At 42.1% G+C, this 15,797-nt stretch overlaps 1 protein-coding gene across 6 annotated transcripts in view; it reads right to left on the bottom strand.

Annotated features, from left to right (window-relative positions):
- Positions 1 to 15,797, bottom strand: part of Tnc (tenascin C) — an 88,795-nt gene that overhangs the window by 26,505 nt on the left and 46,493 nt on the right. The window contains exons 12-16 of one of the 6 annotated variants that reach the window (XM_048340416.1): positions 15,454 to 15,726; positions 14,576 to 14,848; positions 11,516 to 11,788; positions 9,082 to 9,354; positions 4,567 to 4,842 (exon numbers count right to left, since the gene is read on the bottom strand). The exons of 3 other annotated variants lie outside the window; for them this stretch is intronic. In XM_048340416.1, the coding sequence (XP_048196373.1) occupies positions 4,567 to 4,842; positions 9,082 to 9,354; positions 11,516 to 11,788; positions 14,576 to 14,848; positions 15,454 to 15,726 (1,368 nt within the window). The remainder of the gene's footprint in view (positions 1 to 4,566; positions 4,843 to 9,081; positions 9,355 to 11,515; positions 11,789 to 14,575; positions 14,849 to 15,453; positions 15,727 to 15,797) is intronic. 2 more of the 6 variants (XM_048340374.1, XM_048340384.1) reach the window with 2 other exon arrangements.

Here is a 15,797-nt window from a genome sequence, read left to right on the forward strand (position 1 = left end):
CTCAGGTTAGCAGCAATGATTCTGCTAGAACAGTGCACATCGCAAGAACACCTATAGATACCCAGTCAGTCACCCCCCCCACCCCCGCGTTGCATGCTTGGAAAATGAATCTTTAGGACGAATGTTTTAGGTAACAGGTAGTGTTACCTAGAATAATTGTCTTAAGATAGTAGGTATGATCTCTATTTCCAGGTGACCAAACTTAATTTCAGAAAAGTCAATTGGCTTGGTCAAAGTCACAAGGATAGTATGTGAGAAAGTTGAATCAGATTCTAAAAATCTCTTATTTAGAAATAGGATTTCTTGGGCGTTGGGTTTGGGCCTCTTGCCTAATTCTGTTCTTGAAGCAAAACTGTTTTTGTTTTGCTTTTTGTACACTTCACATGTTTCTATTCTACTTCTCTTTCACATTCTGAATTGGGTCAATTAGGCCAATTAGTGACGCATCCTCCTAAGCTGAGATAAAGGGAGGCAGTACAGCTATTTTTATCTAGACAGATTAACAATTTATGTTTACAGCCCAGGAAGGAATTCTTAGATTTGCCAGTTCTTTTGCTGTTTATTTTTCTGGATACATTTAGAAAATAAAGATATATCTGGACCTTCAGTAAGTTCTCTTGTTATTTCTTTGTTCATTCCTTCACCAACAAGTTGTGTGACAGTCACTCTTACTCCTCAGATGCCAAGGGGTTTTGTCACATACTGGGATTCTCAAGGAGGGAGCTTGTATCATCTATATTTCTCTCAGTACTTAGCTGCAGAGGAGGCGTCACACTTGTTTTCTTATTTAATTGTCACAACGATGTTGAAAGGTTGGTATTGCTACCTGGCCCCAACCTCTATGACATCTAAGGAAATGGAAAAAGCATGAGCTATCCAAGATGACATATCTGCTTGTATGGCTAGGCTGGTGTCTAACAGTGTCTTCCAATTCTCAAGTTTTATATTCTTTCCACATCCCAAGCCAACGTCTAATTAGCAAGTGGTATTGAGTCCTGAGGCAGAGACAGGATGAGTAGGGAAGGTTCTATAAGTCCTGCCTCTCCAGTAAAACAACACTGAGCTGAGTGTGTTTATGTGTTATGAGAGAGGGAAAGGATGGGGAATTCCATGGCCAAAGCTCCTTAGCAGCCTCTAGTTAGAACCTTCTTTCCCACTGCAGCTCAATAGGAATTTTCAAAGAGATAAGTGACCTCGCACTAATGACCAGGGTCAAATCCATGGGAAATTAAGAAAAATGTTAAAAGGGAGCTTTTGGTGATGGAATGAATAAGAGAATGAATACCCTTAACCCTAAGCAGATACTTCAATATTGCAGCAGCTTGGGTTTCCTGTATTTATTTTGAAACAGTTATAGCTTATTTTGAGGCATTTTTTTCATGTAAAGATTTCCAAAGAATTAAACTCTACCAAAGGTAAAGGTAGAATTCTATATATTGTGCAAGCAGTCCTGTTGGTCTGTGAAACAGGGTCTTAAATTCTGTGGCTGGTTTTGTTTAGATAAGTGTCTTTTTGTCCTTCAAAGCATCAAATTCCAATGAAAACAAATGCTCTCAGGCTAATTAGCAATCAAGGGCCAAGGGCCAAGTGCTCCCCCCCCCCCGCCCCCGTCTTTTCTGTTCATACTTTTTTCTTTCTTTTTTAATGTGCTTCTTTTAAGATTCAGTCTTTTCACATCAAGGAGTAGTGTAGATAATACTGTAACTGGATCTATAATTTCTTTTTTTTTTTTTTTTTGCCAGTCCTGGGCCTTGGACTCAGGGCCTGAGCACTGTCCCTGGCTTCTTTTTGCTCACGACTAGCACTCTGCCACTTCAGCCACAGCGCCACTTCTGGCCATTTTCTGTATGTGTGGTGCTGGGGAATTGAACCTAGGGCTTCATGTATAGGAGGCAAGCGCTCTTGCCACTAGGCCATATCCCCAGCCCCTGGATCTAGAATTTCTGAGAACAGCACTTTCGGCCTTTTTTTTTTTTTTCTTCTCTATTTAGTGTGAGGTCCTGCAGGAGGCTACAAGCAAAGGCCTAATGGGATCAGATTTATAGCCTTCCTCTCCTGAGCAACGAGGCTCGTCCCCTACCCCTTATTGCCTTCCGATAATTTGACAGGAAAAAGAGCCACTTTTTTTTTTTTTTGGCCAGTCGTGGGCCTTGGACTCAGGGCCCGAGCACTGTCCCTGGCTTCTTCCCGCTCAAGGCTAGCACTCTGCCACTTGAGCCACAGCACCGCTTCTGGCCGTTTTCTGTATATGTGGTGCTGGGGAATCGAACCTAGGGCCTCGTGTATCCGAGGCAGGCACTCTTGCCACTAGGCTATATCCCCAGCCCAAGAGCCACTTTTTAATCTTACATAAAAAGTATCTCTGATTGACTCTTACAAATACTAGGGAAATTGTGATTGTAGAGCTCTACTATTTTTTATTTGGGTTTGTTGATTATTTATTATTTGCAATGCTGGATCTAACCCAAGGATTCCTGCATGCTAGGTACGCATTCTGCTACCAAGCTACATGCCCAACGTTGTTTTATTTCTCTTTTCCTTTCCTGTCCTTTCCTTGTATTGGGGTTTGAGCTCAGGGTCTTGGGTTTGCTAGGCAAGTACTCTATTACTTGAGCCACATCTCAAATCCCAAACAGAGTCTGGATTCTCTCCTCCTTGAAGGCATTTGTGTTTGTTGTTATTATTGTTTATTTGTTGGTTTGTTTTCCAAATTGCTGCGGATTGAGCCAGGGGCCTTGCATACAGCAGGCAAGTATTTTACCTGTGAGCTATGTGCTTACCTAGTTGGCTATTTTAGAGGGCATTATTTTCCACATACTATTGGGACACAGTTGAAAGGACCTAGCCTTGGTAAAATACTCATTAGATCTGTTGAAGACCTGGAGAGCTATGTTCTTTTCCCAGAAGCTAATCAGTGAGATTTGGCTAACTGACCCTCACGTGGAATTTTGTAGGCTTTTTCATTGACTTATCAGTACAGGAAATACAAAATCATTTCTTCATGCGATTCAAGGAACAGTTAGAAGTTAAGTTTAATATGTAGTTAAGGTTTAATCAACCATAGGATTTATCCTTCATCCAAGGTCAAAAGTTCACAGGTATATTGTACTTGGAAAATTTCAGAATAAGTATTTTTTTTTTTTTGCCAGTCCTGGGGCTTAAACTCAGGGCCTGCACACTGTTCCTGGCTTCTTTTTGCTCACGGATAGCACTCTACCACTTGGGCCATAGCACCACTTCTGGATTTTTCTATATATGTGGTGCTGAGAAATCAAGCCTAGAGCTTTATGTATACAAGACAAGCATTCTACCACTAGGCAATATTCCCAGCCCCCAGAATAAGTATTTTAAGGGAAAAAAAGATAGATTATTATATTCCTGACACAAATGCTTTATGAACTATGCTATACATCAGTATTTATGGACAAAATCCTTGTCTTTTTTAACTTAAAATTTATTCTTTAAGCAGATTCTCCAAGCTACGAATAATGCAGCCTATAAAATTGGGCACAAAGGTCCCTGAAAGTATTAGACACCTGTGGCTCACACTTATAATTCTAGCTACTCAGGAGGCTGAGGTCTGAGGACTGAGGTTTGAAGCCAGCTTGGGCCAGAGAAGTCTCTGAGACCCTTATCTCCAAGTAACCAGCAAAAAGCCAGAAGTAGAGCTGTGACTCAAGTGGTAGAGTGCCAGCCTTGAGTGAAAAAGCTAAGGGACAGCACCCAGGCCCTGAGATCAAGCCTCAGTACTGGCACACAAACATGCACAGACTAAAAAAAAGAAAAACCCTCTGAATGTTTTAAACAACTGTGGAAAATACTGTCTCAGCTTTCCATGAGGGGTTTGAAGGACTTTGCCTGTCCCAGAGCATCCTTTCTTTTTAGAAATTTACCTTCAGTGTTTTGGCTGTTGTGAATAATGGTGCCTTAAAACCTAAATGTCCATCAATGGATGAATGGATAAAGGAACTATGGTAACTATATACAAATGGATACTATACAGCCTCAAAAGGAAGGTAATTCTGTCATTTGTAAACTACACACATGAAATTGGAAGACATTATATTAAGTGAAAATGCCAGATACAGAAAGGAAAATACTGCATGAGCTTAAATTTTATGAGGAATCTATAAAAAAAAATGAATTCCCAGAAGTGGAGGGGAATGGTGGTTATCAAAAGCTGAGGTTGTGGGCCTAGAGAAAAAGGAGAAGTTGGTCAAGGGATACAGAGTTCAGCAAGTTGGGAGGAATAAGTTTTAGCAAGCTATTGCACAGTTGGTTGACAACGATTTGTATATTTCAAAACGTTTGGAAGTCAATTTTAAATATTCTCATCACAGAAAAGCTGAAGTGGTTGATACAATTAATCTGACTTAACCATTCTATAATGTATGTATATATTAAAATATCACTTTGTACCTGTCACAAATACCCGTCCATGAAAAATAAAAATAAGGCATTTACATGAAGAGGGAAGATTGTGTTTTGCATTCAATTTGCCTTTAGAATGCTTTCCCCTCTCCCTGCATCAGAATCCTAGACAGACAGGAGAGACCCTTTGAGTACCTGTAATGACAAAGGCAGTGAGGGGTCTGGTGAGGCTGCCAGCCCAGGTGGTCCCCGTTACACTAACGTCATAGCCAGTATTCTCCACCAAGCCCGTGATGTGAGCTTGCTGGGTGTCTCCTGGCACTGTGAACTGCTGGGACTCGTGCAGCGAATGAACATCGCTCACATTGATAACAATCTTTGCAAAGAGCCCAGCTTGAGCGGTCCATGACACGTTGAAGCTGTCAGGAGTAATATTGCTAAGCACTAGTGTGCCCAATTGTGGCTCTGGCTCTGGCTCTGAAGAGGAAGGAACATGGACAGAGAAAAAGAGAGAGAGAGAGAGAGAGAGACATTATTAGAGGAAGCAGTAGATTTCTCTAAAATGCCACAAGCACAAATGCATTGATATCTCCAAATACTTGTAGAAAATACAGCACACCAGGCTGTATCTGTATCTGAATACATTACAATGACCTGCTTTTCCTGCAGGTATAGACTTGCATTCTTTTAAAATATAGGAATGAACTTTACTAGTAATGCAAGAAGAAAAGTGAACAAGCCATTAGAGCAGTAGGGAGAATTCATGTAAAGGGTATTATGACTACAGTGGGATGCTAGGCTCATTAAGATGATCTAAGAAAAGACAGCCTCTTCATGAAGCATGCATGATAATTGAATATGTCAGTTTGACATTGAATATTACACTTTGCCATAATGATCTGTGGAACCAGATTAGCATTTTAAAAGCTGTTGAGCTAGTTCTGTAAATAAATTGTTTAATTTTGTTAACAAAGTATTTCATAACCTTATTGATCAATGGATAGCCTATGCTAGGAATGTCTTTGAATATCCCGAGGAACCTGTGTTCCACTGAGTATGCTTTAGAAGATACTTAATTGAATTTCACAATTAGCTAGAAAAACCTTCCAGAAATTCAAATATATGCATCACTGGAAAATACATATTTTATTCTAATCTCTTAAGGTGGAGATGGTTTCCATTTAAAAATTCCCGGTAGGTACAAAAGCTAAAGGAAAACTTGAAGCTAAGCAGTGCATTTTCTGATTAGGGAATTTACTTCTTAGATAACTGGGAAAGATGGATGATCTCACTGAGGTTATCTTTCTTTTGTCCCTGACAATCTAGACAGTTAATGATAAGAGGAACTCATTTGATGCAAGAGGCTGTTGTGGCTAGTTTCAACCTAGATATACATGGGGCTGGCTTCTTAAATGCTCATCTTTAAAATAAAAATACTGCTGGGTGCTGGTGACTCACCTATAATACTAGCTACTCAGGAGTCTGAGAGCTGAGACTCCTGAGTCCAGACTCTTATTTCCAATTGATTAGCAAAAAGTCAGAAGTAGAGCTGTGGCTCAAGTAGTAGAATGCTATCCTTGACCAAAAAGACTAAGAGATAACACCTAGTCTCTGAGTTCAAGCCCCAGTACCAGAAAACAAAACAAAACAAAATATTGATACTAAAGTGAATTCAATCCAGATTGTATTTTAGGCAGAGGCCATTCTTCTGGATGATTAAGATATTAGTAATAGAATTTAGGGTCAAGAAGAAAGTTTCCTGAAGGATTCATTTGGGCAAATTTTAACTGCACAACTTGATGCTCTAAAGTCTTTCAGACTAAAGAGTCTGTCATAACTGTACAACTTGGGGGGTCAGTGGACTGGGGGGGAGGAGGGAAGGTGGGAGAAAAATGAGGGAGGGGGTAACAAGTTTGATAAGAAATGTACTCGTTACCTTATGTATGTAACTGTAACCCCTCTGTATATCACCTTGACAATAAAATTAAATAATAAAAAAAAAGAATCTGGTTCAGAAGCAGTAGAGAGACAAATGCAGTAACATGAAATGACTTATCAATTCCTTTGAGAAGCTAATGCTGCTATAATATTCAGTTACAGCGTTTGCAAAGTCCTTCAACCACACCAAGTCCTCCAAATGGAACATGGTCCTTTCCCTGTAATTAACTGTGAAATCAGTCTGTTGATTAAGCATACATATTGGGATTCTTCTCTGACATGCTACCAAAGGAGAGCAGTGTTGACACATTGTGCAGAACAAGATCTAGGGTCTTGAGGTTAGTTTTACCTTCCCTTTCACCAACTCACAGAATATACAAACAAGCTGGAGTGGTAAGATGCAGGGAAAAACTCAAGGAAGAGGATGCCAGTTAGGCTGTACTGAGAGGTCCCTGCAAGCAAGGGACATCCTTCTTTCCTCACTTCTAACCGTTTGAAACAATCTTTTGATATGTTGTCAGGAAAGATAAGTCATGTTCAAAAGTTGAATGTTCTGAATATTTACCACATGCATGAAGATCTTCACAGAACAATCGATGGAAGGCACATGCTCACCCTTTGGAACAGAGACCAGTGGGTGACAACAATGCTCGATAAAGTAAATGTTAAAAAAAGGAACTACCTATCTCACAATAGGAAATCCAGACAGATGAAAAAAAAATTTTTAAGAACAAGATGTGACCACTAGGATTTCTCATGTGGTTCTGGGGCAGTGATTTGAGGTCTGTTCTCAGCATGCTGGGGTCACCATTATTTAAAATCCTAGTAGAAAGGAGACTGCAAAGCATTTGGCATGCACACATTTCTTTGAATGTGACCCAGGCAAACTGATTAGAAAGACCACAGAGAGATGATAATGGTTGGTACTGGAAAAGATTATTCCAGATCAGATGAAAGGATGGTTTAGAAATTCAAACAAAAAATGTTAACTCTAAACAAACAGAGCAAATCCAGATGGGAGTGGATATTTAGGGGAAAATGAAAAAGAGGTCAGACACTGAAGTTCCTTAAGTTGGAGTGAGTGAAAGCTTTAACGCTCTGATGTTGGCTCTACCAAATCTAAGAACTAGAAGGATGGAAAGTGGGTAGTGGTTGATTTTTAGATAGCTACTGAGAGAAGTTCAATGGAGAGTAGAGTCCATTACAGGAAATACCTGTGGTTGCTGAGCCCATCAGGGCACACTACCTGCCAATCAACCTATGAAGGTGGGCAATGTAATTGGATGAGGCTTTGAGGTTGGTGATGACGAGCTTTGGCTGGCCCCAAGCACAGAGTGTACCCCTGTCTCCTGGGGTTGATCAGAATGACTAACTTCTACAAGAAGGCTATCAAAGTCAGGCTCCTGAGCTTTCCATGACATGGACACACTGCAGAATGACTAGCTTCTACAACAAAGCTATTCGAGCTAGGCTTCTGAGCTTTCCATGACAGGGACACATTGCCCCAGGTCACTTTGGAGATAGTGAGTTGAGTAATGAGAGGTTCAGCCACAAAAGCAAGAAGGAAACATGAAAGCATGTGAAGTTACATCACCATTGCAGTTCAAAAATCAAAACAAGACTAAATCCATAATGCTTTAGACTCCACCTTCTTGGAAAGGATCTTGTCCTTTGTTGAAAACTAACTTGACTGATTTTCTCCCTTCGGTTTTTGTTAGACTTTAATCTGGCTGAGCTGGGAACCAGATATTGATAGTTGATAGCTCCCTTCCTTCAAGCAACTACCTTGAATACAACTTGTAGTCTCAACTTGTAGCATGAAGTTAGATTCTCCCTTAGCTGTGGTGACTTAAGTGATAATGTTGATGCTAGAATATTGTTCTTTTTCTTAGGTTCCTAAGAAACTAGGAAACTCTAAGGAAAACTTTTGCTTTTCTCCTACAGATATGTGTATTGTTCAGTTAATGGTGTTAGTTTATCTGTTAAGAGAGGACAATGTGTATAAGTGCTATTTTGACTAGGCAACTCTCTTTTCTAAGTTCATATGGGGCTTTTCTTCAGTTGCCTGGCAGAAAGCATGTATAGATACTACAGACAGCGCAGATTTCAAGTGAGAGCACTTTGCAACTGCATAAACTGAAGTCCTTGTTTGAACTGGTCTATTCTCTTTTAGCCATGTAGCCATGTAGAGTGAACTCTTCCAAGGGTAGATACCCACTAGAGACCGTGTTGAAGTTGAGGGTGGCTCCTGCCCTCATCTGATGAGTTGCCCTTATTCTTCCTCTTCTCAGTTTGAAACAAAAATAAATGCTATCAATGCTTTCCTTACATCATGAAAATACCCTGAAATGAGGATATTCTAGACTTCAGGAAGACAAAGACACGAGGATTACACAAAAACAGAACCTTCAAGGGCTCTTTGGTGACAAAAACCTTTCCAAGCTAAGAACAACCGTGGTGCCGGTTTTTCAGTGACTGAAAGGGAGAATTCTTCTCTCCAGACTCTCTATGAGAAGTTAGACCAAAGTACCTTTTGTGAAGTAAATATTCTGTCCAGTGATAAACCCAGGCAGGGGGCTTTATTTAAATGCACCATTCCGGGCTGCTGTTGGAAGAGAGTTGCTTTAAAAAACCCTGCAGCCTCTTGTCATGAAAGCCTGAAGGAAACTGTTGTCCCTGTGGCTTTTATTCCGATAGGTGAGCAGGAGTAGCTTCAGCCTGCAAAGAAGCCTGTGGAAAGAGAGCGTCAGAAAGGAGAGAATGCTCAAGTACCTGTGGTAGCCGTGACACTGATGGTTTTGGTCCGGAGGCTGTGAGCAAGCCCAGAGAGGTAGATAATGAAATCAGTACTAGGAGGGAGCCCTGAGATGTGAGCAGCTCGTTCAGCACCAGATATATTATATTCCACCATCTGCAGCAACCTATTGGAATCAATAATTTCAATGGTAAAAGTCTCGAAGATTTCATCAGTAGCTGTCCAGGACAGATTGAAACTCTCAGGAGTTATGTCGGAAACATTTAAGTTTCCAATTTCAGGTTCTTTGGCTGAAAAAGAAAGGGGGAGGGTAGGAGAGAAGAAACAAATTTGCATTAATAATTTGCCTGTGTTTTATGACTAAGGTTGTTGTTAATAGGACCATCGCTGGGGAGAAAGATGGGATAGTTCAATATTAGGATGAAATGAAGTAATGCTACCATTCAGTGCCAATGAGAGAGAAAAGGGGTTTTGTTAAGGGGAACATTCCGAAAGGAAGCTAAGGCTCTGCTATTGCCACACTTGACCAGACTGAGCAAGATGTGTTGAGAGAGGAGACATGGTGGATGGCTTGAGTGGGAGCTGCTTTGTCCTAGCTGTACCTAGCTCTAACAGCCCTGCCTCAGGTTCACTGTTTGTGGGTCAAAAGATATGAGAGCTGGCAGCTTTTATTCTCTAGGAGGTGGAGATGAATTGGGTGCCTCCCAAGATATCCTTTGTTTTGAATGAGCACCCATCTATTCAAATGAGAGCTAACTCATTCTGGCACCATTGCTCCACTCTCCCCCCCCCCCCCCCCACCAAAGTGGTATCTTTGAACTTCTGATTTGGCCAATTTCTCAATGTAATTGGTATTTTTTTTTAATAATTCAGATCAGAGCTGTTCAACCATTCTCATATTTCTCTATAATAGTTTGTCCCTCTTGTGTCTATGTGGGCCAAGAAGGCTAGCACTGTATTGCCAACCAAGGGAGGTAAGCCAAGACAAAGCAGTTCAGACAAACCTTTCCAGCCAAGAAATAACATTTTGTCTTTGAGACGTCCTGCCAGGGCTTTTCGGAGCAATAGGAATGAAACATGCATAGGCCAGGTTGGCAAAGGGCTTCAAAAGCTAGTCCTATTTCTTTAGGAAAGAAGACCCTGAATCTCTGAGACCATCCCAACGGATGGGTTGAGACACAGAGCAGATGAATTATGGGCCTTCCTTCCTCTTGATCAACTCATCAAAAGCAAGGTTGCTATCACAAAAAAAGAAAAACACACATAAAAATACTATTGACATCCAAGCCACAAGATCTGCAGGAAAGATCAGAAGTGGCAGGTGATTGCTCTGCCTTTTAGGAAGGGATGGTTTATGGATATCACATTAAAAAAAAATAAAAAAGCCCAGGGCACATTCAGGGCAGCCTCAGTTGCAATTTCTAGGCATTTTGAGCTTGCTCTTACTATAATGGATGCTAATGAAGCATCTCAGTGAGACTTGTACTAAAATGACAGAAGCTAACCTGTTGAACTGTGCTTTTGAACCAAAGAGGAGATATAGATAATTATATATTATCATGCAAATCAAGGCAGCACTGTCTCTCCTGAGCTTCAAGCCAACAGGGCCCATCATAATGATAAGCAATGGAACACAGGAATGGGAAAGGGGAACTCTCTCACTTCAGCAGCTCCTGGGGAAGCACAGAATGCCTTGTAACTAGAGTGATGAGTAAAATACAATGCTTCCTCCCTGGGCTGAGGTTAGGAGTTTGCCAGCCAGTAGCCAACACCCCAGAGGACAACGCTTAGCTTGATATGCACAGCTGAACAGGTATTAGTGCATTCATATTCATAGCCTGGGACATTCCTTGCTCAAAAGGCTGGTGTGTGTGTGTGTGTGTGTGTGTCTGTGTGTGTGTGTGTCTGTTTCTTTTTTGATTTAACTATTTCCTCTTTAACTCAGTGCATTAAAAGAAACATGTCTCAAATGCAAAAATCACAGGAATTACGCCCCCAAGGGATGGGGAGATTGTAAATCATCATTTCAAGGGCCAAAAGATTCTAAAGTGAATAAAATGTGTTCCACCAGAATTCGCGTGTCAAAGAGGTATGCTTTAATTATGTGTCAATAGTGAAGAAGGGAATTTAAACCTTCAGGCTGATGTCTGAAACGAAAAACTCTCATTCCGAGGAGATGCCATTTGGCCAGGTAAACTATGAGAGACTGAGAGGGACAAGGGGGAGGGGAGGCTGGCAAGGATAACATCTGCATAGTTCATCTTTCTCCTGCCAAGGCATCTGGAGAAGACTCAGTCTGTATGGAGGGCTCTGAGCATGCACAACCAGCAGCCACAGGGCACATGAAAAGGCTTCAGCCATGGAGAGAAGCAGAATTTCCCACCATTCCTAGAGAGGGAACAGAAACAGGAGTCCTTGGGAAAAGAGCATGAGCAGTGAACAAGGAGATACCTGTGGAGGCCTCAGTAGAGAGCACTGATGTCCTATGGCCCTGGATCACCCCATAGATAGACACTCTATAAGGAGTGGAGGCCTTGAGGCCAGGGATGTCCACAGCTCGGAGGCTGCCGGCCACTGTGAGGTTCTGAGTGGCCTCCACCTTGTTGGCTTCCTGTACCTGAATGACAAAGTGCTCATAGGTCTGGTCAGCTGTGGTCCAGTTGAGTGTGAGGCCATCCCAGCCAACCTTAGTCACAGCTAAGTCCCCCAGCTGGGGGAGATCCTCTAAAGAAGGGCAGAGAGATGTTTGTCAGTGCTGCAAATAAAAAACCAAGGAAACCAAATATCCCACAGCCCAGCTCCAGGGAAGAGAGAGAGAGAGAAAGGGAATTTTTCATTTCCTTCCTTCCTTCCTTCCTTCCTTCCTTCTTTCCTTCCTTCCTTCCTTCCTTCCTTCCTTCCTTCCTTCCTTCCTTCCTCCCTTCCTTCCTTCTTCCATTCTTCCCTGTCCCCTCTTTCCCTTCCTTCCTTCCCTATGTCGTATGTGGTAATTACTGGTCTGTGGGCACTAGCGAAGGAGCAGAGAAGCTTTCAGACTGAGTTCAAATTTGGGACTCTGGCCACATCTTTCTTTAGGAATTGAGAATGGTCAGGTCATTATTTATGCTGAGATGGTTAAGGGCATCGGGTCAGTTCACAACCCAGTGGGAAGTCTCTGAGCATGTGTGCCAAAGGCCACAGGGAGACAGTAGGATTGTGGGTCCCGTAGCTGGGTGCTGGTGGCTCATGCCGGTAATCTTAGCTACTCAGGAGGGTCAGATCTGAGGATCTCAGTTTGATGCCAGCCTCGGCAGGAAAGTCCATGAAATTCTTATCTTCAGTTAACTACCAAAGAAGCTGGAAATGGAGCTGTGAGTCGTGATAGAGCGTTAGCCTTGGAAAACAAAACAAAAATCTCAGGGACAGCACCCAGGCCTTGAGTTCAAGTCCTGGGACTGGCACACAAACACAAAAAAAGTACAGACTCTGGAGGTAGATAGTTGTTGGTCATAATTCCAGCACTGCTATTTGCTAGCTGTGTATCTGTCGACTTCTGCCTGTCCCTTTCTCTACCTTTTAGTTGCATTGACAGTATTGTTTAATCCCATTACATGATGAGATTTTACTTATCAGCCTCTTCATGTTATTATATCTGATACTTAGTGAGTTCTTGATAAGTGGTAGCTTAAAAATCTCTGCAGGTGTTTCCCCTGGGAATTAGTCATGTGGAAGGAATTGACCTCATCTCACTATGACCATTTGCAACCCTCTTGGTTTTCTTAAAACACACGCTGTCTCAAGTTTGGACAAGCCTGTTGTTTTATCTCCGGGCTTTTCTTGGCTTTCAGGGATCCAAGGTTATGTACTTGATTGTTGGCATGCTTTTTCCCCTCCCACGGACTTTGTCTGGCACTTTAAGTGAACACTGTTTCTGAACAGCCAGGGTGTGTGTGTGTGTGTGTGTGTGTGTGTGTGTGTGTGTGTGTGTGTGTGTGTGTGTGTGTGTTCTGTTTTTGCTCAGAAAATGGTGCATAACAGGGGCCATGTATTGTTTCCTACAATGCAGGGTGGAAACTTAATGTAGCTATTATAGTTGTTATTGCCGATCAAGATTGTTTGAATTTGGACTATGGAAAAACCCACGGTATTGAGAAATGCTTTACAAGATTACATGCAATAACTCAGCCTCTCTTCTTCAAGCTGCCGTGGTGATGGATTAGAAGTTAGAGAAGTATTTCTCATGCTTTCAACCCCCACAAAAGGTGGGGGGGGGATTTTTATTCTCAGATACCCCAGAACTCAGTGAGCTAAGAAAGTTTGAGTGAGTTCTCCATTTTAAGCATCTGTTTGCAAACTATGTTCCACATAGACGTGGAACTTTTCTGGAAGAAGTCCATTAGAAACATCAGTGCAAACACCCTCCTCTTCTTGTCCAGCTCACTAAGAATAATGGTTATCTGTCATATAAAGGGGTTCATTGGGAGATACTGTTGCTAAAGAAGTTTTCACGCTGCAGGCAACACTTTGCAGAATGAAAACGTTGACCATCAGCCCGCTACAGAATTCACATGTCTTAAAGATCCCTTTCTTCTCTTTTTTGACCTGAAGATATCTCAAGAAACATGAGACAATAATAATTTGGCCACATAGTTGATGTTAATTTTGGATTTATATGTGGAATCAAAGAATGGCCACGTTTATTTGGTATATATGAGCAAGAAAATAATCTATTTGAATTAGATGCTTTGATGGGTTTATCAAAATACAAGGTATGTGGAAAGAGGCATAAATTTAGGGCTAAGCATAAAAATCTTGCCACCACAGATATGGTCCATAGCCCTTTTGGAAGCTACTTCTAGACAACTCATGTACAGCACAGTTTTTCTTGATAGATGAAACACCATATTTTCAGGAGATAAATTGAGATGAATTGCTTTTTCTCCCTAAGTCAAGTGTGCAATATTACACTCATATGTGCTGTCCTTTCTTGCAAATGTCCTAGCCTTGAGTATCTGTTAAGAAGGACTTAGGCAATTTCAGCAGAAGATTGACAATGTCATTTCCCAGAGTTACCTGACTAGGACTTTAGTGTCGTCAAGGCCAGTCAATAATAATATGATTTCTCTGGAAGGTTCTGATCTTACCTACTCATTTTTTTTTTGCTATTTTCTAAAATTATGACTGTAGCTCTACATTAACTGTTTACTATTCATGGTTACTCCCTATACCATGGGCACTTCGTGAAACACTTCCACTCATTCGTCCATGTATTGCTCACACCAGTGTCCTAAACTAGGCATGGTAATCTCTGATTTGAACATGAAAAGGGCCTGAGATATAAAGCAATAGGCACAACATTATTTAGTCACTAAGATGGCATTTCAACCCAGGGTTTCCTGAGTTAGAGAACTCGTGTGATCTGCCAACCACACTGAAGTAGGACCTCCTGACACATGGGGAGATTTTTTTTTTCCCTTTCCAGAGACAGGCTGGCTCCTATCACATCTCTGGTGTGGAAGGTGAGACATATACCTGTGATGACCTCCATGGAAAGAGGTTGAGTGCTGTGGCCCCTGATCACTCCATGCAGAATGATTGTGTAGGGAATACCAGCCCTGAGGCCTGGGATTTCCACTGAGCGCAGGCTACCAGGAACCGTGAGATTGTGAGCCTCCTCCACCTGGTCAGCCTCCCGGACCTGAACAATAAACTGGTCATAGGTCTCCTCTGGTGTGGTCCAGTCCAGTCTGAGGGCATTCCAGCCCATCTCGGTCACTGTGAGGTTTCCCAGACCTGGTACCTCCTCTGCATAAGGACATAAGAGTAGCTGAGTTACTCAGAAAGTCCACTGCATGCTGGGGTTCAGGTGAGATGGTGTTTTGGCTAAAGCTAAGATGGGCTGTCTGGTTAGTGTTGACAACAAATGAATGATTGAAGGTGATGTTTGAACACAGTCTGATGGTTGGCACTAAAGCTGGGTTTTTCTGCTCAGCCTGTGGGAGTGAAATGTGGTTTTAGAAATTGTTCACAACTTCCATCCTTGACACTCAAATAGGGCTTTGGGGAATCCTTTAGTGTTTTTTAAATGAGCTCAGAGCTATTTTTCTTTTTTCTTTTTCACTTACAGATTGGGCTTTCCAACTCCTTAGGTATTATGGCTGGAATTCACTTTGCAAAAAAAATCACCTCTCACTTTTGTGAAGAAAGAGGAGGTGGAATTTTCCATGGCACTGGCTACTAGATTATGACTAGGGCTTGGCCAAATAAGGGCTATGACATTTGGGAAGAAGAGGCAAAGATGATTCATCGGCCTTTCCCCAATGTAGCAGGTGCTAAACCTAGTTTAGAGCTTTGATCCCTCTAGCAGAGACAAGGAAGATGGAGTAGAGGTGTCCATGTGTCTAGAGTACCTGTCAAGACCTCAACAGAGAGAGGGGCTGTGCTGAAGTCCTGAGTGACCCCACGGATGGTGACTCTATAGCGAGTGGTAGCTTTGAGCCCAGGCAGGTCCGTGGACCTCAGTCCTCCGGGAACTGTGAGGTTCTGGGCTGCCTCTAGTACATCAGCCTCTTGCACCTGAATGAAAAAGTGCTCATAGATCCCTTCTGAAGCTGTCCAGTTGAGTGTTAGGGCATCCCAGCCCACCTTGGCCACCATGACCTCTCCCAACGTGGGGGTTTCCCCTGGAGAAGGAGAAAGAACTCATTGAAATCACAGTCAAGACCTAGGGAATCTTAAATACAAGAATGCCACT

This window comes from Perognathus longimembris, chromosome 1 (assembly GCF_023159225.1).
Source record: "Perognathus longimembris pacificus isolate PPM17 chromosome 1, ASM2315922v1, whole genome shotgun sequence".
Lineage (NCBI taxonomy): Eukaryota > Metazoa > Chordata > Mammalia > Rodentia > Heteromyidae > Perognathus > Perognathus longimembris.